Genomic DNA, 24,577 nt, shown 5'->3' on the forward strand with positions numbered 1-24,577 from the left:
ACCACAAGCCCTCTCCCAGTCTGCAGCATATCTGAATCTCTGGGAGATTTGAGAACATTTGAAGGCTGGGGAATGGGATTTGGGTGGTTACAGCAGTGGACAGCCCAGATTCTCTTATTTGGAGTGAGCCATTCATTCCTAGTGAATTAGAAGCCTGCTTATTTCTTAAAGAAGGCACTTTTGGCCTTAGTTTAAAATGGTTTTGCCATCAGCTGGATTATAATTTAAATGAATTCTTTCTGTGAATAGTATTTCAATCTCTGCAGGAGAAGCAATTTCATATGTTCATTTTGAATGGCCAGTTTAATTTTTGTTTTTTTCCCCAAAGCTACTCTCTTCCTACTATGAAATACCAGCATCTTTTAAGGGATAAAAAAAACCCCAATAATCTGAATGAAGAGTAGTTTAAAAACATGCCAATTAGGGATGTGTAACTGTACCTGCAAAATGTCATACACCCAATTACGAATGCAGAGAGCAGTACCTGCAATTAATGACTCAAATATAATCATGGGACAGGTGAATGATTCAGTTCACCGGGACTCCTCCATAAGCAGTGATTCATTCAGAGCTGACAGCAGCTTTACTCATCAACACAGACACAGCCATTCCTTAAATGTGTTAGGTGGCGCCAGCATGACATGGTATTTCTGGCACAAGCAAGTGGGCACTGAAAACGCCCATTGCTGTGTATGGGACGGCAGTTCATCCTCTCTTGGACTAAAGTGCCCCCTGACAAAGCACTGGCTGCTTAGTGAGGGAGATGCAAAGTGAGGCACTTTGTCTAAAGTTGCATATATTCCGTTTGCTCCTAAATCTCCTTAAAATCATGGATGTTCCTTTATATTACTGTTGAGGGTTTAGATTGCGGGGTGACAATCAAACCCTGGCAGATGTATTGTTAACCTCCTCTCCTCCCCCCACTTCCCCCTTTTGCCCCTCCCTCTCCCCCCTTCCCACTCAGAACAGGCGATTGGGAAGGAAGGAAGGACAGAGAGAAGAGAGTTGGAAAAGTAAAAATGTTTTACTAATGCTACTAATAAGAATAGAGAAAATAATACAAAATATACAAAACCAATCTTGAAAGTCTCAGTGACTGCAGAACCAGCACCCGAAGTCTTGGATTGGACTCTGCAGCCAACCGGAGCTGGATTCAGTCTCTCACTAGGCCTCAGTTCGCAGGGATGACCAGCAAGGTCCTCTCCTAATGTCGGCCATAAGCAGAAGGGAAAAGGGAAAAAAGGGACGAGATCCTCGTGATCTCCCACTTTATATGAAGTATTCACGTGAATGGAATGTTATACACAGTTGGTCAGTTCCTTGGTCACTTGTTTCTCATCGTCCCTCTTGCGAGATGTCCATCCGTGCTTATCAATAAGTTTGCATTCCATTGCTAGATTTACCAAAACATGTATCTGGTTCTCCAGGAAAATGCAACTAATATGAAGGCTTTAGCTGATAGGCAAAATTCACTGAAAGAGAAACTTGTTTTTTAACAAAACCAGGACAATTACAAGAATAGTAACAGGTGAACTGTCCTAGTTGTGAAATACAGGACACTTACTTTGACTCTCTAACTCACATTGGTAGGAAGTCAACTAAATTACTGGTCAGATGGTCCCATATTATGCGAAGGCAGTTTGTCATTGAAGTTTAAGCTCTTATTTTTCATAAAAACATGCTTTTGGCTCCCTCTTTATGCTTTCATAAGCACGACTTCTCATTCAGGTTATTTTGGTGTAGAGAGTTTAGGAAGAAAGCAGCTGTCATTGAGAGTTAAGAATTTTCTGTTTTGATGGTTTGGTGGAGAATGTTGGTTTGGTTTTGTTTGGAAGTTCCATTCAGATTACATACAGACTATGGAATAATTAATGTTTGTAGCAAAAAGTACTGGGAATGTGTGCAGCCCCAGCTCCTCACCAAAAAATTGCTTCTAGAAGATGCTTGTTTCTCTGGGAAAGTAGAAGAATGGGGGTATTGCTATCAACATGCATCAGATTAGTAAATACATTTTCACATTTAAGTCTCAGAAACTGACCACTCTGTAGAGAGGAGACTTTTTTTATTTCATTTCATGTGAGTGTTGGGAATATTCATACAAATACTCAGCACTAATTGAAAATATGTGATCAGTAAATCAGTTGAATGTTCTCTGTGTGTGGGCTTTTTTATGTTAATGAAATTTGCATAGAATTAAACTGACTCATACTTTTAATGGCTGGAAAATGAATTCAGGACTGTGGTGCTTGGCTTCTGTCCATATCCCTATCAGAATTTGTTACGTGTTCCCAAGGATAATGAGAAATTCTTTTGTCCTGATCACAGCTTTCCTTTTAAACTATGGTTATGGAATTTTGTCAATTAAAACACACCAAAAATGACTTGGAGTTTTGTCCAAAGGTGTATCAAATCTTTACCCTCCCGAACTATCACTAACGGATACCATCTACTGAACAAAAGTAGGGTAATTAACCCAATTAATTTCTGTATTTGATTAACAATATGTGAAACAGCCTCAGGAATACACAATTTAATAAGCAGCTTACATTCTTTGGGTATTCTGATTCTTTATGAGAAGACTTTCTTCTGTTGATTTCCTGGTCCTACTGTGAAATTGTGATGATTCATTTAATTATTGATAATAAACTAATGGAGGCTGTTTCATAAAGGAAAACTGGAAAAACATGTTTGTTTCCTTCTGCCATGTTCATCCCACCAGAGGAACACACTGCGCAGGTGGTTTCTGGTCAAGTGGGATATTTCTTTAAATTCAAATGTCCCTTTTAAAATATGACTATGAAATGTTGGTGTTAGAATTACTTGATTTCAATATCAATCAATAATTTACAACTCTATTAAAGAGTTAAATGGGGACATAATGAGACCTTTTATACCTATAAAGCAGCAATATTTTCCAAAACCCTAGAAACCTACAGAGAAAAAGGTAGCTGAGAAAAGGCATATATTAAGGAAATTATCTAATAAAATTGAAGAAATCATCAGCAGGCACTGAAAAGCTGGGGCCTCTCAAGGCAGAGCATGATTTCCTATAATCTAGAAACTAGAAGCTCAGGCAAAACCATTTCTAATGGGACTCTATAGAAAGATGGCTTGCTAACTGAATTCAATTTGTTAGGTAGTTATTCCTCATCCTAAATGTAAATATGAATTTCAGTTTTGCAGATTAGCGTCAAGTCATTAATAGGTGTCGGTAGATGCACTTCTGCCTCAGTATGCCTGAGAAATGGAAAGTAATTCCTACATACCTTTTTTTCTTCGATTTTGTTAAAGAGCTTGCAGTTTATCCATGTGCTACCCCGTTTCCCTGAAAATAAGACAGGGTCTTATACTAATTTTTGCTCCAAAACTTTTAACTTTTTAATGTATATAGCTGCCTGGACACTATTTAAATTGACTTTTTAAATGAACTGTAACTAGGGCTTATTTTTGGAGTAGGGCTTCTATTTGGACTGTCCTCAAAAATCTTGAAAAATCATGCTAGGGCTTATTTTTGGGGAATCAGGGTAGTTACATGGTCAGTCCTAACTGTACTACTTTAGTTTGTGCTTGTGCCTCTTACTTTTTAAGGGCTGACCAGCACTTTTTAACCCCTTTCCTTTTTAACCCCTTCCCATTAAGGGAAGACCACGGGACACACATTGCTTTGAATCTCAGCTGCGTATTAACAGAACATCACTGAACTTAAAACACAGACCTTTCCATGTACGGTATCTTTGCACTGCTTCTGCTATTTGTGTGTCATAAACAACTCCAGACACTCTACAGCTTTGTTGTTACTGGTTTTTATTTATATACCGTTTCCCTATCTCAGTAGAGCAGCTACAGCGCGTTATGAATATACATTGAACGGCTTATTCTGAAGATTGTGTCAGCTGCTTTATATTCAGAAATAAAAAAATCTGAAATTCGCAGGGTTCATTTGTAATTTTCTTTCTTCAATCAGTTTTTGCTTCTCTTGCTCATTACCTCCGGAACGTTTGCATAATGCCTTAATTTGCCAAGAATATTTTCTCTGGCTGCATTTTCTACCCCTTCATCTAATATAAAGAAAATTTGTTGCTATAAACTTGCAACCCTCTGTTTTTACTCTTTATGCTAATTCTTTTTATATAAGCATTTTATTTTTATTTTTTAGAATTTCAGTAAGGAATTCCTCATTTGCTCTAAGTAAGAAATAGCTTCAAGGAACAGCTTAGCTGATTACTGCTTATTCATTCTTCTTTCAGATGAGTGCTTTGAATACAACTCTTGTGTTTCTTTCTAGTTAACAGGTCCAAAAGTTATTTGATTTAAGAGGCTGAAGACATTCTGAACAGCAACTGATAGGGGATAATTTAGAAGTGCAGGTCTTCAAAATGAAGAGTTACATGTCAGTTACATGCCATGTTTGGGCAGGCAAAAATTTAATGAAATATAACAAGGGAAAGTGTAGAGTCTTACATCTGGGCAGGAACAACCCATGGTTCCAGTATAAACTGGGAAATGACCTATTAGAGAGCAGCATAGGGAAAAGGGACCTGGGGCCATGAGCCAGCACTGTGCCCTTGTGGCCAGAAAGGCCAATGGTACCTGGGGTGGATTAGAAGGGGGGTGGTTAGTAGATTGAGGGAGATTCTCCTGCCCCTCTACTCTGCCCTGGTGTCCAGTTGTGGCCCCTCAGTTCCAGAAGGACAGGGAACTGCTGGAGAGAGTCCAGTGCAGGGCAACAAAGATGCTGAAGGGAGTGAAGCATCTGCCGTGTGAGGAAAGGCTGAGGGAGCTGGGGCTCTGGAGCTTGGAGGAGACTGAGGGGTGACCTCATTAATGTTGATAAATATGTAAAGGGTGAGTGTCAGGAGGATGGAGCCAGGCTCTTCTCGGTGACAATCGATGGTAAGACAAGGGGTAATGGGTTCAAACTGGAACACAAAAGGTTCCATTTAAATTTGAGAAGAAACTTCTTCATGGTGAGGGTGACAGAGCCTGGACCTGGCTGCCCAGGGAGGTTGTGGAGTCTCCTTCTCTGCAGACATTCAAACCCGCCTGGACACCTTCATGTGGAACCTCAGCTGGGTGTTCCTGCTCCGGCGGGGGGATTGGACTGGATGAGCTTTTGAGGTCCCTTCCAATCCCTGACATTCTGGGATTCTGCGAGGAGTTAAACTGAACCAAAGAACTGTTTTGAACCTTGATTCTTCTTGAATTTATATTGAAAAACAAAAGTATGTTTCTGACCATAGATTCTGAGTAACAGTGAGGGAAAAAAGCCTAATCCAGAGAGACTATTGGAGGACTTTCCAGTAAATAAAATGGATTATGAATCTAGTGCTAGGAGAAATAATCCTAAAGTCATGGAAAAGAGAAAAATAATTTGTTCATTAATGGTGAAATCATTAGAAACTCTAAAACATTTGTGGAATTTCCACAAAAATCCACAATAATGTCCAAATAATTTAGTTTAGAAACACAAATATTTCTAAAATTTCTTTTTTTTTTTTTTTTTTTTTTTTCTTTCGTTTCCTATTTTCTCTGTTTAATAAAAACAGCGTGATACTTATACAAATAAAGGAAAACCAATTCCTCTCTCGGGTCTCATGCAGCATGTATTGTTTTAATAAGCTGTATTTCTTTCTACAGTAGCATTAATTTTCTCCTAATTCTTTCTAGTAGTGTTAGAGACTTTGTTACCTGCGTTTCTTTTGTACATAGTTACATTCTTTTTGATGTTTGCTCTTTAGGTAATGATTCTGACGTTGACCTTGACAGGAAGGAAGATGAGCGAGAAAAAACTCCAAAGAAGCCCCGAGTTCAGAAAACAGAGAAAACTCCATCAACTAAGGAGACTGAACAGGTTTCAGGAGCTAAAAATCCTATTATAAGTGTGGTTTTGACAGCCCATGAAGCCATTCCAGGTAATGAGAATCACTGATTAAGTAATAGAGTTAGATTCTGTCCATACCGACACTGGATAAAATAGGCTTTGGTCTAAAACTGAACTGCTTAGGATACTTATTGTCTGAAGAATGCTTAGTATTTGGTTATCTCGATACAGAATCTCTGCATCTGGCAGCTCCGTCATTCTAGAACCACTGTCACATATCATAGGTATGACAAATGCTGGACATGGGTATAGTTATCTACATTAACATCAGTTATGTTTAGTCTGTGAATGGTTTTAAAGAAGAAACTGAGAAAATCGGTGGCCAAGGAAAAGGGAAGTTTTTTCCACACAATATCTTCACTTTGTCTCTTGATTTGTTTGTATATTTATGATAAATGTAAATTTGATTATGAAAACATAAACAGCTTAGTATATGTATATAACTTAATATTTATGCATACAAACAGTTTGACAGAAAATATGTATACAAATTTGAAAATCAAAATTCCTAGGTAATGATTAAAGGATTCTTCATCCATAAATTTCTACAGCGCCTTTTCGTCAAAGGATTTTTGAATCATTTCACATTATTTATTTTAAAAGTAGGCTTCCATTTGCCTGTTTCTGTAAACCTGTCACTCACCTGACTGACAGAACCCCTTTTGAATAGTTTTGTGCGTTATTTTCAGCTTTTTATAACTTTATTGTTCTCCTTTGCATTATTGCTAACATTTCTGAATATTTGTTTTGCTTATAGCTCTCAGAACAAGTAGAATGTATTTATTCATTTTATTGTTGTGAGTTGGAACCTAGCTGGATTTGCTACGTTGTGCTTTAATATCTTTTGATATTGAGATTTGTGGTATGCTGGGGCTTCGTTTGCTAAAATGTATTTGTAATTGCTGTGGTAGAGGAAGTTGGATGAGCTCACTTAGGAATATCCTGTGTGCTTAGAAGTAAAAAACACCTTCACCTGCATCGTTTGAGAAACATCACACAGGGTTTGGAGATTACACTGAGCTGTTTAAAATTTAGTCTTGCAATATTGTAAATTAATATTCAAGGATCATGTCTTCCAAGCACAGGAGTGATGCATCCCAACAAAGAGGAATTCAGGTAGAAACACCAGGAGGCCTGTAAGGATGAACAAGGAACTCAGACACAAAAAGGAAGCCTACAGAGGGTGGAAGTGAGCACAGGTGACCTGGAAGGAATGCGGAGAAATTGTCCGAGCAGCCAGGGGTCAGGTTAGGAAAGCTGAAGCCCCGAGAGAATTAAATCTGGCCAGGGACAACAAGGGCAACAAGAAAAGTTTCTACAGGTATGTCAGTGCTAAAAGGAAGACTAGGGAAGATGTGAGTCCTCTCCAGAAGGAAATGGGGAACCTGTTTACCTGCGATATGGAGAAGGCTGAGATACTCGATGAGTTTTTTGCCTCAGTCTTTGCTGGCAAGTGCTCTAGTCACACTGCTCAAGTTGCAGAAGGCAAAGGCAGGGACTGGGAGAATGAAGAACCACCCATTGTAAGAGAATTGCAGAATCATAGAATGTATTGAGTTGGAAGGGACCTACAAGGATCATCGAGTCCAACTCCTGTCCCTACACATGACAACTCCACAGTTCACATCATGTGTCTGAGAGCATTGTCCAAATGCTTCTTGACCACTGTCAGACTTGGGGCCATGACACCTTCCTGGGGAGCCTGTTCCAGTGTCCAGCACCCTCTGGGTGAAGAACCTTTTCCTCATGTCCAACCTAAACCTCCCCTGGCACATCTTCCTGCCATTCCTTCGGGTTCTGTCATGGGTCACTAAAGAGAAACTGTGCTAAAGCCCATGTCAAATAGGGAGATGATTTGTGACAGACAACATGGCTTCACTAAGGGCAAATTGTGCCTGACAAATTTGTTTTCCTCTTACAATGTGGTTACAGTGTTGGTGGATAAGGGAAGAGCAACTGACATCATCTACCTGGACTTGTGCGAAGCATTTGACACTGTCCTGCACAACATCCTTGTCTGTAAGTTGGAGAGACAAGGATTTGATGGACAAACTGCTCGGTGGATAAGGAGTTGACTGGATGGTCACACTCAAAAGAGTTGTGGTCAACAGCTTGTTGTCCAAGTGGAGACCAGTGACGAGTAGCATTCTGCAGAGGTCAGTACTGGGCCCAGTGCTGTTTCACATCTTTGTCAGCAGCATGGACAGTGGGACTGAATGTACCCTCAGCCAGTTTGCTGATGACACCAGGCTGTGTGGTGTGGTTGACACACTGGAGGAAAGGGATGTCATCCACAGGGACCTTGACAGGCTTGAGAGGTGAGCCTGTGCAAACCTCATAAAGTTCAACATGGTCAAGTGTAAGGTCCTGCACATGAGTCAGGGCGATCCCAAGCACAAATACAACCTGTGTGGAGAATGGATTGAGAGCAGCCCTGAGGAAAAGGATTTGTGGGTGTCAGTTAATGAGAAGCTCAGCATAACCCAGCAATGTGCTTTTGCGGCCCAGAGAGCCAACCGTGTCTTGGGCAGCATCAAGAGAGACATGCCCAGCAGGTCGAGGGAGGTGATTCTGCTAATCTGTTCTGCTCTGGTGAGATGCCACCTGGAGTACTACAGTCAGCTCTGGGATCCTCAACATGAGGACATGAGCCTGTTGAAGCAAGTCCAGAGGAGGGTCACAAGGATTATCAGAGGGCTGGAGCAGCTTTCCTGTAAGGACAGGCTGAGAGAGTTGGGGTTATTCATCCTGGAGAAGAGAAGGCTCTGGGGAGACCTTATGGCAGCCTTCCAGTACCTGAAGGGGACTGGAAGAAAGCTGGAGAGGGACTTTTTACGAGGGCATGTAGTGATAGGACAAGGAGTGATGCATTTGAACTGAAAGAGGGGAGATTTAGATTACATATAAGGAAGAAATGCTTCACTTTGAGGATGGTGAGGTGCTGTAACAGGTTGTCCAGGGAAGCTATGGATGCCCTCTTGTCACAGAGGCACCATAAAATGACTCCAAGCAGATAATGAGCTTAAGCCAACTTCAACTTAGAACCAAAACTGAAACCAAGTCAACAGACCGAGACCAAATGGGAGAAACCAATGCAAAGTGTGTGGGGATAATCCAAAATCAGTCATCACTCTGACAACGTTTAATCAACTGCAGGTTTAATGTACAAGTTGGCAATGTTATTATTGTACAACCGCACAAGAATTATGATCCGCGGTGTGCAGCACTCACTCCAAGAGAAACCTCTCTTCTCACTCTTTAGGGTACCCAGGAGAAATAATTCCTTGCCTGGGGGTAGGAGGCAAAGACTCTCTTGAGGATATATCTAGGAGAAATAATCACTCACCAAGGAGGAGGTGTGGACTGTCTTAGACGGTGTCGCTGATCTAAGGGGAGGTGTCCTTTCACAGTTCCACTGCTCTGAGGAGACCACTCAAAGGGGGTTGTTGTCAGGGGCCCCATTTTATAGCATGATTGGGTCTGGCTGTGGTCATTCTGAGCAAGGTCCGTAAGCTTCTCTGGGCTTAGGATTCCTCACTGACTGAGCATCTTACTCCTCCTACTCCCCTGTCTGGGGAGGGTGAATGTGAGGAGTCACCATGCCCTGGGCTGGTGGGGAGACATGAGTGTTGGCACCAGCTGAGGTGTGTATGTGAGGACGGGCACAGTGGGGCACAGAAGTTATGGAAGATCCATCAACTGCCCTGTTGAAAGCTCCAGCTCTCCTTAGGGTGTCTGCAACTGCCACACACCCATCTCTGGAAATGTTCAAGACCAGGCTGGATGTGGCTTTGAGCAACCTGGTCTAGTGGAAGGTGTCTCTGTCCATGGCAGGGACTTGGAACTTTAAGGTCCCTTTAAGGTCTCTTCCAACTCAAACCATTCTATGATGCTATAACTGAAAGAGCCTTGAAGAGAGAAAGCGCTGTGTTCATGAATGTGTACACCTTGTATCAGATTAAATGGAGTACAGGTTTTTATAAGCACCACAATTAAGAATGAGAATGAATATCTACAGTTATATGCATATCTAAAAATACTTGGTTTTGAATGGCAGATACTTTTGTTCATATTCTATTTTTAAGAATCAGTGAGTAAACTCTGCCAAATATTCAATCTTCTGGTTTCTTTTAATGTATTTTATTCCCATGTTTAAACTCTGTAATGTTATCCAGGCTTCTAAAACCAATTTATTATTTATGCTCAATTAGTTTGATTCAGGAAAGATTCTACTTTGAACATTTGAATTATTGTTTTATGTGAGTCCTGTAATATTTTAAAGACTCAGCTTGTTACTAGGAGAGTTATTTTAAGTTTCTGTAATGATCATAGGATCATTTTGATTGGAAAAGACCTTTCAGATCGTTGAGTCCAATTGTTAATCTGGCACTGCCGAGTCTACCTCTAAACCATGTCCCTAAGCGCTACATCTACACATCTTTTAAACATCTTGAGGGATGGTGACTCAACCACTTCCCAAGGCAGCCTATTCCGAAGACTGACAACCCTTTGTTACTTGGGAGAAGAGACCAATCCCCTTCATGCTCCAGCCTCTTTTCAGGCAGTTGTAGACAGCAATAAGGTCTCCCCTCAGCCTCCTTTTCTCGTGGTTAAACAGCCCCAGTTCCCTCAGCTGCTCCTCATCAGACTTGTGCTCCAGACCCTTCACCAGCTTTGTTGCCCTTCTCTGAACTCTCTCCAGCACCTTAATGTCTTTTCCGTAGTGAGGGACCCAAAGCTGAAGGCAGGATTTGAGATTTGGCCTCACCAGTGCCCAGTACAGGGGAACGATCACTTTTCTGGTCCTGCTGGCCACGCTAGTACTGATACAAGCCAGAAAATGGCTTGAGATTTTGGGAAGTAAGGAAGAAGAGGAAGGATATTGTTTTACTTAATATTTTGGGACTGACTTAGTTTAACCAAAGACAGTCTTTTCCATTAAACTGATAACAGTCTTTTCTGTTGAAGCTGGCTTCTTTTTTGTAGCTCATGGAATGATGGTTGTGGGTTTATGACATATCTAAATGGATTTAATATCAACCTGTTGCCAAGGGAGCTTTCTGTGTGTCTCTTATTTCCCAATTCACTTCCTTTTCTTGTATCACCACTAGCAATTGTGTCAGCCTGCAGTAAACTCATTCCAAAAAGTGGCAAAATAAATACACATATATGTGCACATGCACATACACACACTCATTTTCTCTGTCAGAGATGTTTTTTTTCGACGAGTTTTGCTTACTGTGTCACATTGAGGCTGCACCAGTTTGTAATGTTGGAAAATGGTGACAAAATGAGTCTTTTAGGGGAAATGAGAAGAACTGAGACTCCCCTTTTTTAAGTAGTAGAGTGACTGAAGTAATGTAGCCGAGTATGTATAGACTGCTGTCCTGGGGCAGTGCTGTGTTGTCCATCCACCCGTCTTCAAACCCTGCCACAAATTACAGAATCACAGAATGTCAGGGATTGGAAGGGACCTCAAAAGCTCATCCAGTCCAATCCCCCTGTCAGAGCAGGAACACCCAGATGAGGTTACACAGGAAGGTGTCCAGGTGGGTTTTGAATGTCTGCAGAGAAGGAGACTCCACAACCCCCTGGGCAGCCTGGTCCAGTGTCTGTCACCCTCACTGAGAAGAAGTTTCTTCTCATATTTAAGTGGCACCTCTTGTGTTCCAGTTTGAACCCACTACCCCTTGTCCTATCATTGGTTGTCACTGAGAAGAGTCTGGCTCCATCCTCATGACACTCACCCTTTATATATTTATAAACATTAATAAGGTCACCCCTAAGTCTCTTCCTCTCAAAGCTCCAGAGCCCCAGCTCCCTCAGCCTTTCCTCACACGGGAGATGCTCCACTCCCTTCAGCATCTTCCTTGCCCTGTACTGGACTCTCTCCAGCAGTTCCCTGTCCTTCTGGAACTGAGGGGCCCAGAACTGGACACAATATTCCAGATGTGGTCTCACCAGGGCGAAGTAAAGGGGCAGGAGAACCTCTCTGGACCTACTGACCACCCCCCTTCTAATCCACCCCAGGTACCATTGGCCTTCCTGGCCACAAGGGCCCAGTGCTGGCTCATGGTCACCCTGCTGTCCACCAGGACCCCCAGGTCCCTTTCCCCTACGCTGCTCTTCCTGTCCTTCAGAATATTGCACATGTTCATGCAGTTGTGTAGTAAAACATGCTAGAATATTAATTATATATTTTCATAAGAAGATACATGGTGTAGATTTTAATCAGATCCACCCTCTGATCCTCTTCATCTTCATAAACTTCTGTGCTGGCACTTTTAAGGCATCACAAACATGTAGTTGAGTGGAGGGCTAGACATGAGAAACTAACCCTGTGTTGATTTAACACAAATACGGAATTAAGCAAGTTAGGAGAATTAAAGATTTCCTCTCCGAATGCCGGCAGGTATCTGTGTTCTCATGGGCTTACAGACTGCTCTGGAACAGCACCGGAACAGGCTCCCCAGGAAGATGTCACAGCCCCAAGCCTGACAGTGTTCAAGAAGAGACTGATCAATGTCCTCAGACACATGGTGTGAACTGCAGGGTTGTCACATGCAGGGACAGGAGTTGGACTCAATAGTCCTTTTGGGTCCTTTCCGAATCAGGACATTCTATGATCTAGCTCAGTCAACCTAATGTCCAGCTTTGTTGAAAGGGATAGTAATCTTCATCCCACCATGCACCAGTCTTCATTTATATTTCTTTGTCTGAGTTAAAATATGTTTAACTTCATGGTTGTCTAACCTTTAAAACTATTAAAAAGTTCTTTTTTTTTGCTTTTCTTTTTTTTAAAACGTTATTTTGGGATGAGGAGCAGTTTTGCATGGGTTATGGGTAGGGTCAGTTTCTGTTCATTTGACTTTCAGAATTATCTTACCGGAGGCTCATGCATTTGAAGCACATTCCATAGCATATTGAAGAAGCTGAAAAAAACACATTCCTTCAAAAAGAGATTGTAAGAAACACATATTCACTTCATATCCTTAGCAAGTTACTTCACGTGTGCAGACGAGGGTAACTGCATTATGAAGGGTTTTTTTGGACTTAAGCTACAGTGCTTTTTTCTTTTTTCAAAGGTTCATCTAGTCATATCAGTTGTCTGCAGAGGCAGCTTTCAGCATCTCTATAGAAAAGAAATAAGAAACTTACTATGTAAAGCCTCTCAGATTCTGACAGCCATTGAGCTGATGGTTACATCAGGTTCATCATACTTAATACACAACTATTAATTTATCTAAATCCCTTCTTGAATATATTTGTATTTTCAGTCTCTGTAACATCATGCAGTGATTGTTCCATAATTTAATTACATGCGGGGTGAAAGTGTACATTCTTTTGTTTTGAGCCTGCTGACTGCTTATTTCTTCAAACTGCTCTTTGTTCATGGTTTATGAGATAGAGAACGATTATTCACACTTTTTTTCACAGTAATTTTAGAAGTCTTTCTGATATCACAGAACCACAGAATGGTTGGGGTTGGAAGGGACCTCTGGAGATCATCCAGTCCAACCCACCTGCTAAAGCAGGTTCACCAGAGCAGATCACACAGGAAGGTGTCCAGGTGGGTTTGAATGTCTCCAGAGAAGGAGACTCCACAGCCTCTCTGGGCAGCCTGGTCCAGGCTCTGGTCCCTCAAAGTAAAGAAGTTTCTCCTCATATTCAGATGGAACCTCCTGTGCTTCAGTCTGTGCCCGTTGCCCCTCTTCCTACCATTGGGCACCACTGAAAGGAATCTGGTCCATCCTCTTGACACCCACCCTTGAGATATTTATAAACATTGATCAGATCCCCTCTCACCTTCTCTTCTCCAGACTGAACAGACCCAGCTCTCTCAGTCTTTCCTCATTAGAGAGATGCTCCAGACTCCTCATCATCTTTGTGTCCCTCCACTGGACTTCCACAAGCAATTCCTTGTCCTTCTTAACCTGGGGAGCCCAGAACTGGACACAGGGCTCCAGATGCAGCCTCACCAGGGTAGAATAGATGGGGAGGAACAACCTCCCTCAACTTACTGGTCTCACTCTTCTTAATGCACCCCAAGATACCAATGGCCTTCTTAGCCACAAGGGAACATTGTTGATTCATGGTCATCCTGTTGTTGATCGGATCTCTCTCCACAATGCTGCTTTCCAGCAAGTGAACTCCTACTTTGTGCTGGTGGCTGGGTTTATTCCTCCAGAGGTGCAGGACCCTACACTTGCCCTTGCTGAACTTCATCAAGTTTTTCTCTGCCCAGTCGTCCAGGCTCTCCAGGTCTCTCTGAATGGCAGCACAGCCTCTGCTGTGTCAACCCTTCCTCCCCGTTTGGTGTTATCAGCAAACTTGCTGTGGTACACACTGTCCCTTCATCCAAGTCATTGATGGACAGGTTGAGCTGCACTGGACCTAAGACTGACCCCTGGGGAACCCAATTAACTACAGGCCTCCAACCTGATCAGTACAGTTAACCTCTTTTTTTATCCTGCCGTTTGTATAGTCTGACTTCTTCATATGGTTGTCCAGGGAAACAATTAGGAAAACTTTTATCTTCCTTATTGTGTATGATATTTTTAATGGAAAACCAGATATAGTATCTCTTTGCCTTGTTCTTACGCTTTTTCCCTAGCCTGTTGCTGCTTTTAGAAACACAAGTATTGAGGTCAGTCTCTAGGGATGTGGGACACATGGGTTCACCACCCTGGTAGGTTGGGTACAGCCTAGAAATCAAGTTTCTCACTTTCTGAGCATATGCTTAGTCATTAGTTGATGCTTCAGCAGTGATTGCTGTGGCTACTGGTCCATTAGTAGTCCATACTTAGGCAGCATCCCAAGTGGATGGAGGCATCTAATGTTTCTTAATGCTTCCTTACCTTCTAAAGGTAGGAAGTAACTACTTTACGTGAGGAGATGTGATTGCTTCCTGTAAGCAAGTATTCTTTATCAGTATGTTGGAAGAATTGGATCTCCCTCTTTAGGTTTTTAGAGGTATTTCCCTCTCTCTCAGCTGCCTGGGGAATGTACACACTAGTGCTAGGATGACCTGGAACATTCTGTCGACTTCAGGTATGCAAAATACTGGTGATTTGGTACTTATCTAGTCCACCTAATTTGGGTGATTAAAATTTTATACTGATAACACAGAAGTCTATTAAACAGTTCAACAGTCTTTTCAGGAAATGCTGAAACACCCTGAAAGGCAGAAGGGCACGGAGGAGGTTTAGTGCAGAGCATTTAAGGAGGATCTTTGTCTCGTATGCAGGAACTGGGAGGCCTGAAAGAGGCAGCATGCATATAGAACAGTTCAACATCTATTTTCTTTTTAACTGAGTCATTCTAAATATGGAAGAATTTGCTTCTATTATAAGAATATTGGGGTATGGGAACAGTAGTCTGGTGTCTGATGTCTGTTGTATCAACCTGGCATTTGTGGGAGAGGGAGTGACATGACAAATAGAAGTTTGTAGAATCATAGAATAGTTTGGGTTGGAAGGGACCTTCAAAGCTCATTCAGTCCAACCCCTGCCATGAGCAGGGACATCTTCACCCAGATCATGTTGCTCAGAGCCCCATCCAGCCTGGCCTGGGATGTCTCCAGGGATGGGGCATCTACCACCTCTCTGGGCAACCTAGATCAGTGTTTCACCACCCTCATTGTAAAAAAATTTCTTCCTCATATCCAGTCTGAATCTTCCCTCTTCTAGTTTAAAACCATCACCTCTTGTCCTGTCATAACACACCCTCTTAGAAAGTCTGTCCCCACCTTTTTTATAGGCTCCTTTTAAGAACTGAAAGGCCGCAATAAGGTTTTCTGGGAGCCTTCTCGTCTCCAGGCTGAACAACCCCAGCTCTCTCAGCCTGTAAGTTATACTTTACCAGTAACATTTAGGTTGAAAACTTGGAAGATCATTCTGATCAACTGGCAATATCTTTAGTACAGAACCGAATGCATTATTTAAAAACAGTAGTCAAGAAAAGACATTTTTATATCCAACCAGTTCAGTGAGCAACAGAGCTATTACAGTCTGTTTGTTTACAGAGTTGGCTGATGTCCCATCTGATATCAAAAGCTTCAATAGCCTTACATACTCCCAAGTGGCCTCTTTTCTAATTGTCTCCATTTCCCAGTATAAATCACTCTGAAGGACCTGCAGGATCTCTATCTTTCTCCTATGTCTTGTCTACAACACTGCTTTCCTCAGCCTAATGTAAATTAATACTTACATGGATTTTCATTACCATCAATGCTAAATATGGGTGCCCAGCACTAAGTTTTTCCTACCACTGTTCAGAAAATAAAGAACAGTCAGCTAGATAAATATTCTAATTTTTGCCTCAACTAACTGTAAAGCTCTGGGGGATAGAATCTGATATTATTGTGTTTGTAGAGCCCTTTTACTCTTCCTAATGGAGACTGGGAAGTGCACATGGAACACATTTTGTACTGAGGGGATGGCAGTATGCCCCAAAATAGAAACATTGGAAGGTCTGTTTAAGGAAGAGATGTGCAGAGTTTTAAATACAGACTGAACATGTCTTTACCCCAGCCTTAGTTGTGGAACTGATTAAACAGCTTGGCTGAAGTTTTCCAAGGGTGTAGTATGAGGCAGAAACAGAAAAAATAGCATTTCATTTTGACAAGTTAAAGTTTTCTAAAGGTGGAAGTATTTGGATATAGGATCTCATAATAGTAGGTATCAAGTGCCATGAATAACCCTCAGAATCAGCAGTCCTGGCATGTTATTTAAGCAGATCTGTGGTGTAAGTACTGATGTCTTCTGGAAGTGTATCCATGATTTTATGCACATGAATTTAACAACAGAAACTAAAATAGTTGAACTAATGATTACAGAGTTTGATGTTTTGTTTACATGAGTATATTATAGACAATGCACATTTTAATGTGTCATTTTTAATGAGTGTTTTTTGTTTTTACTTTTAGGAGCCACAAAAATAGTTCCTGTTGAGGCTGCTCCCCAGGAAAGTGAACCCACAACTCCAGAGTCAACAGTTCAAGACCCATCACAACGAAGAGGATATCAAGAATATGCCATTCAGCAAACCCCATATGAACAGGCAATGAAATCAAGCAGGTAATTCTGAAGTACTTACATTTTTCTTTGTGCAAAATATGAATAAAATACTTCCCTATCCGTTTAATGAAATTAAAATATTTTCTAAGCCTTTTAAATAAAAGAACAGCTGAAAGTGCTATATGCATAAGTTGTAGAATTTAAACGTCCTGTGGAGAATACCTTTTTAAAATAAATTAAACATTTCTGTCCATTATGAAAGGCTAGGGAAATTTTGACATATTATGCCACCAGGTTTCAATATTGTAAATATAACTGATTTGCTTTCTTTTTAGGTTGGGTCCAACTCAGCTGAAGATTTTTACATGTGAATACTGTAACAAGGTGTTCAAATTCAAACACTCCCTCCAAGCACATTTGAGGATTCATACAAATGAAAAACCTTACAAGTGTTCATACTGCAGTTACGCCAGTGCCATCAAAGCCAACCTTAACGTTCACATGCGGAAACATACGGGGGAGAAGTTCAGCTGCGATTACTGTACCTTCACCTGTCTCAGCAAAGGCCATCTCAAAGTCCATATTGAAAGAGTTCATAAGAAAATTAAGCAGCATTGTCGCTTCTGCAAAAAGAAATACTCTGATGTCAAAAATTTGATCAAGCACATCAAGGAAACACATGACCTTCAGGATAAGAAGGTGAAAGATGTTTTTGACGAACTTCGCTTGATGACACGGGAGGGCAAAAGGCAGCTTCTTTATGACTGCCATATTTGTGAACGAAAATTCAAAAATGAACTCGATCGAGACCGTCACATGCTTGTTCATGGCGATGAGAGGCCGTTTGCTTGTGAGCTCTGTGGTCATGGAGCCACTAAATACCAAGCCCTTGAGCTTCATGTTCGGAAGCACCCGTTTGTATATGTGTGTTCTGTGTGCCTGAAGAAATTTGTCAGTTCTGTAAGACTCCGTGCTCACATCAAAGATGTGCATGCGGATTTGCAGGAGGCTTCTGTTTTTAACAGTTCTATCAATCAGAGTTTCTGCCTGCTGGAGCCAGGAGGTGATATCCAGCCAGAAGCCCTGGGGGAACAGCCACCACCAACTGCAGATGGAACGAATATCACAAGTACAGATACTATTAATGTACCACAACCATCTGCTTGTAAAGGTGAATCAACAGCTGCAGATGTAAACCACAATGGTCAACATAATGGTGACTTAAAAATTGATAATGTCCCGTTGTTAGAATTTGAATGTCCTCTGGTGGAGAACGTAACGGAGACGCTGTGTCAGACAACAGACATAGCGGTCCCAAACGTTCAATCCTGTGTAGCGTCAGATTGCTTTCTGCTGAAAAACGGTACTTCTGGTCCTGATGTGTTAAAAGTTCCTCCTGCAAATGAAGAGGAGGTTAATCATTGCAGATCTGTAGATGAGCAGGGTGAAGAAATTCAGCTTCTGCTGTCTGAAGACAAAAGTTTAAATCCAAGTCAGAACAACGGAATGACTGAGAACCTTTCTGTCTCTGAAGAGAGAAATCAATCTGTTCCTTCTGGTGAACCAGAAACAAGCAATTTGCCAATTCAAAATTCCACAGAAACCACAAACCCTTTGCCAGCACCAGAAGCTGATGCAGCCGTCGCTCCACAGGCAGCCGCTTCCAACGCACTTACACCAGACACTGGGAGCGGAGCTGTTGCCTTTATGCAGATCTTGGATAGCTTGCAGAAGAGACAAATGAACACAGAGCTGTGTGAGAGGATAAGGAAGGTTTATGGAGACTTAGAATGTGAATACTGTGGTAAGGAGCAGTAGAATTATGTTTGTTTGGGTTTTTAAATGTTCTGTAGCAGAGCATCTCTTTCCTGCTCTTCTGGTTTATAGAGTTAGGTATATTTGTATATCTTTGTAGCAGTATTAATTTTCTAGTTCAGTATGGATTCTGGGGTCCAGTGAGATTTACTTTTTGCTATATAAATAGTTTGAAATGACTCAAATATTCTAAAAAAAACCCCAAAACCTAATGGAATGTAGCAAAGCAATGCTTTGCTAGGCTCAATTTTCTGTCAATGTGAAAATGGATAGAATTAGATGATTTCTGACTATGTGCCTCTCCCCGCCCAGAACTTTCACTGGGGCTAAGCACAGTAGATTTAGGCAGGTGGTCAAATTTGATCAGTCCACGCTTTAATGCTTAAGCTTTGTGATGAGCTTAGTACAAAATTCAGAGTCTTTTTCATGTAGTATAGGAGGATGTATGATATACATTCTGTATAATAATAGGAATGTACTGGCATATTTTTGTGTCTTGCTTTGAACCAGCTTTTCGAGGTGAAAATGTTTATTACATAATATCAGATCAAGACTGTTCGCATTGTGATTGGTTTTTTTTTAATTTATCAAAGTGGGAGTAATACACCATTCCCATTTATTCTAGCTGAAAATGTTTGTGTTCACGTAGCTGCAGAGGAAACAATTCAGGACATACGATAAAATTTTGGGGGTCAAAAGTGTTTTTTGTCAACATATTTCCAGTAGTGAAGGGACATTAGGACAAGTTTTCATTAAAGACAAAAGGGACAGGGTTCAAACTGTGTTTTGCCCTGAAAGAAAATTGGGGACATATTGGAATTTTCACTGATTTAGAAATTGCTTTCTTCATGTCTGATTTTATTTTCAGGCAAGTTATTTTGGTACCAAGTGCATTATGACATGCACGTTCGTACGCATACTCGAGAACATCTGTATTACTGCTCCCAGTGCAACTATTCCTCCATCACCAAAAATTGCCTTAAGCGTCACGTCATTCAGAAACACAGTAACATTTTGCTGAAGTGTCCCACAGAACATTGCGACTACTCTACTCCAGATAAATACAAGCTCCAGGCACATCTTAAAGTTCACACCGAACTGGTGAGTAACAAATAAAATGCTATGTTTGTCTAAATCCAGCGTCGTCATCATCATCATCATGTTTGAAATGGTGTGGCAATATTTGAAGACATAGATAAGAGTTCTTACCCGAGCGCTCTCTACATACATGAGGTGGGGGAATACATGAGTTACAACAACTAGATATTTGCTCCCTCTTGTACTAGTTTCCAGTAGAGTAAGTTTGCAGATGACACCAAGCTGGGTGGGAGTGTTGATCTGCTGGAGGGCAGGAAGGCCATACAGAGGGATCTGGACCAGCTGGATCGTTGGGCTGAGGCCAATTGTATGAGGTTCAACAAGGCCAAGTGCCGGGTCCTGCACTTGGATCACAACAACCCCAGGCAGCGCTACAGGCTCCGGAAAGAGTGGCTGGAAAGTGCCTGGCAGAGAGGGATCTGGGGGCATTGATTGACAGCAGCTGAACACGAGCCAATGTGTGCCCAGGTGACCGAAAAGACCAACAGCATCCTGGCTTGTATCAGGAATAGTGTGGCCAGCGGGATTAGAGAAGTGATTATTTCACTGTACTCAGTGCTGGTGAGACCGCACCTTGAATCCTGTGTTCAGTTTTGGCCCCGTCAAAAGAAGGACATTGAAGTATTAGAGAGAGAGCAGAGAAGGAGATGAAGCTGGTGAGGGGCTGGAGCACAGGTCTGATGAGGAGCAGCTGAGGGAACTGGGGCTGTTCAGCCTGGAGAAGAGGAGGCTGAGGGGAGACCTTATCACTGTCTACAGCTACCTGAAAGGAGGTTGTAGCATGGAGGGGGTTGGTCTCTTCTCTAAAGTAACAAGTGATAGGACAAGAGGAAATGGCCTCAAGTTGTGTCAGGGGAGGTTTAGATTGGATATTAGGAAAAAATTCTTCACAGAAAGGGTTGTCAGGCATTGGAACAGGCTGCCCAGGGAAGTGGTTGGAGTCACCATCCCTGAAGGTGTTTAAAAGGTGTTTAGACGAGGTTCACAGGGACATGGTTTAGTGCCAGAGTTAGGTTATGGTTGGACTCGATGATCCTGAGGGTTTCTTCCATCTGAAATGATTCTATGATTCTATGTCTGTATTCATTTTCTCCCTTTGGTTTTCCCTGTATTGTCAGATTATTTGGGTTTTGAGAGAGTAAAATGACATCTGGTATTATTGTTACTTTAGTTCATTTCAATGGACCCAAATTCCTCCTTTGTTGTTGATTAAGATGCATTTTTAGAAGTGAAATTATTTACATGATGGTATTGGAAGATGGAGAAGAAACAATTCTTTTCTTTGCATCAGTGTTGTCTAGCTTTTCCTTGTTGTTTTATTGTTTCGCATGAGTGGCCCAAATAGGTTAAATTATTGTCAGAAAAGGTCCATGTACCATGGACTTCTTTTCCTGCCATGTGGCAGGATCCTTTCCACGATCTGGGACATTCTAGACTTGTGTGTTATAATGCTCATATACTCACACAGTGTATATACACAGGTAAGTTCCTTCCCGTTCCAAATGGAGCTCTAGAAAAGGCTGTTTGGCAAGTGCCTGTTCTTACAACATATTGAATTTAGTCCACTTTTGACTGAAGTCTTTCTTGAATGCCATCTGGAGTGCTTAGGTGGAACATAATTACCTCATATGATTTTATAGGAAGATATTGGTATTGAATAAAGTACAGCTTAGGATTTCATTTTGGAAAGCATGCTATTTGTAATTAAACTTTCTTGACTGATAATGCTGGAAAATTGGCATGAACTACATCTTTGCAATTTGGGTTTTTAACAATTTATGAAGTAAAATATTTCCAAAAGGCTATTTACCATTTTTCTGAATTGAATTTTATTCTTATTCCAGCAGAGACGAAAATACCAGTTCTTTAATAGCTACACTCATTCTTCTGTCCTTTAGAAACACTGAAATATTCACATAGATAGGCAGTTCTTCACATAACGTTGTGATTTTTGCTGGCATTGTCCTATAAATAATCTTACTCACCCTTGACAGAAAGCAACATGTATCAGATATTCATCCTAATCACATGAGAAAGCAGCATCACAACTCAAAGTACTGTGATAAGTATTGGAGTTACACTTGCTCTTACCAGCGAAATGTGGTGCTTAAATTAAGGATTCATGTTAATTTTTCCCCAAATGAGGACAATTTCTGTGTAGCTACTTAAAAAAGCTCTTAAGCTACAGTGCCTGGTGGTTCCAGGTTGTCTTCTGCAGTCAGCATGTTGTCTCTTGGCCAATATTTCCAACAGCTGAAGTTACTTTAAAGGTGTTTTTAACAGAACAGAGCACTTCACCTCCTACTTTTGTTAAGTACTAGTCTTTTGTAACTGCAGGGCAGCTCTAAAGGTGACACAAAAGGGAACATTTTTTCCTCAATTTGTCCCCCAAGTTCTCTAGTTATTTTAAATCTAATCTGAATTTGTTATGAGATGTGCAAAAAACTCATATGATAGACATCCTTTCAGTCTGCTTTTGAATTATTGTGTTTATGATGTCCATCTGATGGCAAAAATCTGTGTAAATGATGTCTGAGACAACTTAAGAAAAGAGCCTCAAATTAGATATCATATGTCCTTGCATAATTACCTATTTTTCAAATGTGATGCATGTCTGACAGCTCCCACCAGGAGGATCATTTTCATGATAATAAATAGAGCCGAGAAAATATATTTCATAATTAAAACCAGTGTGACAGTGAGATCTTTGAGAAGTACGCTTACTGCTACTTACTGTCAAATATATTTGAGTGTTTAAATGGATTTAAAAATCTGTGTATTAGAATTTACTTAGTAACTAAACATGGCAGTTTTCATATTGACCTTTGTGGCCACTGCTTGGAATATTTACTTAATGCAAACCTCACTCATTCTAAAATACTGTACTTAAGCAAACTGCACAGTTGAATGTGGAAACCTACTTTAATGTTCAGTTTAGTTTGTAAAATAAATTCTTAATAAATATTAAAATTAAAGGTTCCCTGGAGATAGAATATATCAAAATCTCAGTTCAGTTGCTTGTATGAATGTCTGTATTTCGTTATCTTGTTGCTGGCTGCTTTTCAACTGGATCCCTGTGTTATCTGGTGAACAGGATAAATGATGGTTATTGAAAAGCAGCTTCTTATCAGTCAGTGAATAGCCACCTGTCTTAATGCACCATCCAAATCTTGCACTGAATTTGGGGTTTATTCCCTGGGGAATGATTATATGTGTGAGTTGCTTCTTGCTTCTGTATTTACTACATGTTGTTACACAGAAGATTTTTACTTTTAAAGTCTGGGAATTGAGGCTCAAAATGATTCATGGCCAAAATTTTGCATATATATGATCTGATTTTCAGTACCAATCTTTTACCTCTAAAACCTGTGTAGTGTTTTTTGACAGTTCTTTGAGCTCTTTAGAACTTCAAACCGTGACAGGTGTAAATCACTTCAATGTTATAGTACCCAGGAAAGGGATGGGCAGAGTAATTACTTTAGAGTAATTTACAGTTATGATTGAGCTAGTGGTAACCAGCTGTGGAACTAAACAATGCTGATATAGGTACCAGAGTTTGTTTACAACCTCTAGTAGGTTTTACAATATCCATTATGCTGAGCAGATAAAAACCATGGAGAGGTTTGTCTCTGAAATGATTTTAAATCTGTATATGTAATCTATACTGCTAGATGAACACCTCTATAAAACTGGAGTTCAAACCCAGAACTACTGCTGGCTCTTCGATGCCTACAACTGCTTTCATGTACATTTCGGGATGTAAATTATTCTTGTCTTTGGAAGGATGCTTCGAAATTTCATTATGCCGCTGACCTTTTGTGTTATGGTGTAGTCAGACCTTTCGGTGGAAGTGAGATACTCGAGCTCTGATTGCTTATTTCCCCTTCCTGAGGAGGGTTTTCAGACCATCACTGGCCTGGCTGTGATACCTTCGGCTCTGTAGCAGTGCCACTGTGTAGTCAAGAGTGCATGGTACTGGAAAGGGAAGGAATTAACGCAGAAAATCAATGATCTAATGATCAGGCACTCAGTTGGAAATGGCTTTTGCTCTTGATCCTTGCTTCCATAATGAATGTCAGCTAGCCATACTTTTTTACTAGTAGTTACTTCACAAAAAAAGTGCTTAGCTAGTACTGTATCCAGGTGCTCGTCATTTTGTGAGCTGTGATTTCTGCTGCCAGACTTCCTAAAAGTCTCTCAAACCATTTGCAATTTTTTCTGTAGCCTCCTTGTTGTGTGTGCAGCCCCCTCCTGGGTACATTGGATCCTTTTAGCTAAGTTGCATTTTGATAGGACATCAGCTTAGTTCAGGGATCTTTTGTGAAAGTCTTGATTCGAGTATCGTGATAACTATAGGGAAGATTTCTGGACATCTTAGTCCTTGGAAATGTAACTAATTCTGTTCCCACAGGTGACAGAGATTAATTTTTTGTTGATCAGAGTAGATATAGGAGCAGGCTTTGGCTCTCTATTCCTCTGCGTCATTATACAATCAAATGCATTGGAAATACTTTTGAAGTACCAATAGTTAATAGAACTTTGTTTTATTTCCTGCTAATAAAATCATGTCGCTGCTACTAAAAGGAGGGAAATGGATCGTTGATTTCTATCACATATTGGTCTAATTTCAGCCTAAAGACTTTTTATTATGGCCATGGTCTTAATTTTGCACTATTAGTGATGTTGATAACAAAGCAGTCAGGAGTTCACAAATTCTCTTTTGAAATTAGTGGCAAAATTATCATAAAGATAAAATATATGATCG

At 40.9% G+C, this 24,577-nt stretch overlaps 1 protein-coding gene across 6 annotated transcripts in view; it reads left to right on the forward strand.

The window, feature by feature from the left end:
* ZFAT (zinc finger and AT-hook domain containing) overlaps positions 1-24,577 on the forward strand; it is a 151,095-nt gene that overhangs the window by 81,987 nt on the left and 44,531 nt on the right. For all 6 annotated transcript variants that reach the window (XR_011737331.1, XM_071803779.1, XM_071803780.1 and 3 more), the window contains 4 exons: positions 5,739-5,912; positions 16,809-16,959; positions 17,235-18,703; positions 19,583-19,815. Coding sequence is in view for 5 of the 6 variants with exons in the window: in XM_071803779.1 (XP_071659880.1) it covers positions 5,739-5,912; positions 16,809-16,959; positions 17,235-18,703; positions 19,583-19,815 (2,027 nt within the window). In the remaining variant the exon portion in view is untranslated. The remainder of the gene's footprint in view (positions 1-5,738; positions 5,913-16,808; positions 16,960-17,234; positions 18,704-19,582; positions 19,816-24,577) is intronic.

The sequence above is a fragment of the Patagioenas fasciata genome, chromosome 2, assembly GCF_037038585.1.
Source record: "Patagioenas fasciata isolate bPatFas1 chromosome 2, bPatFas1.hap1, whole genome shotgun sequence".
NCBI classification, from domain to species: Eukaryota; Metazoa; Chordata; class Aves; order Columbiformes; family Columbidae; genus Patagioenas; species Patagioenas fasciata.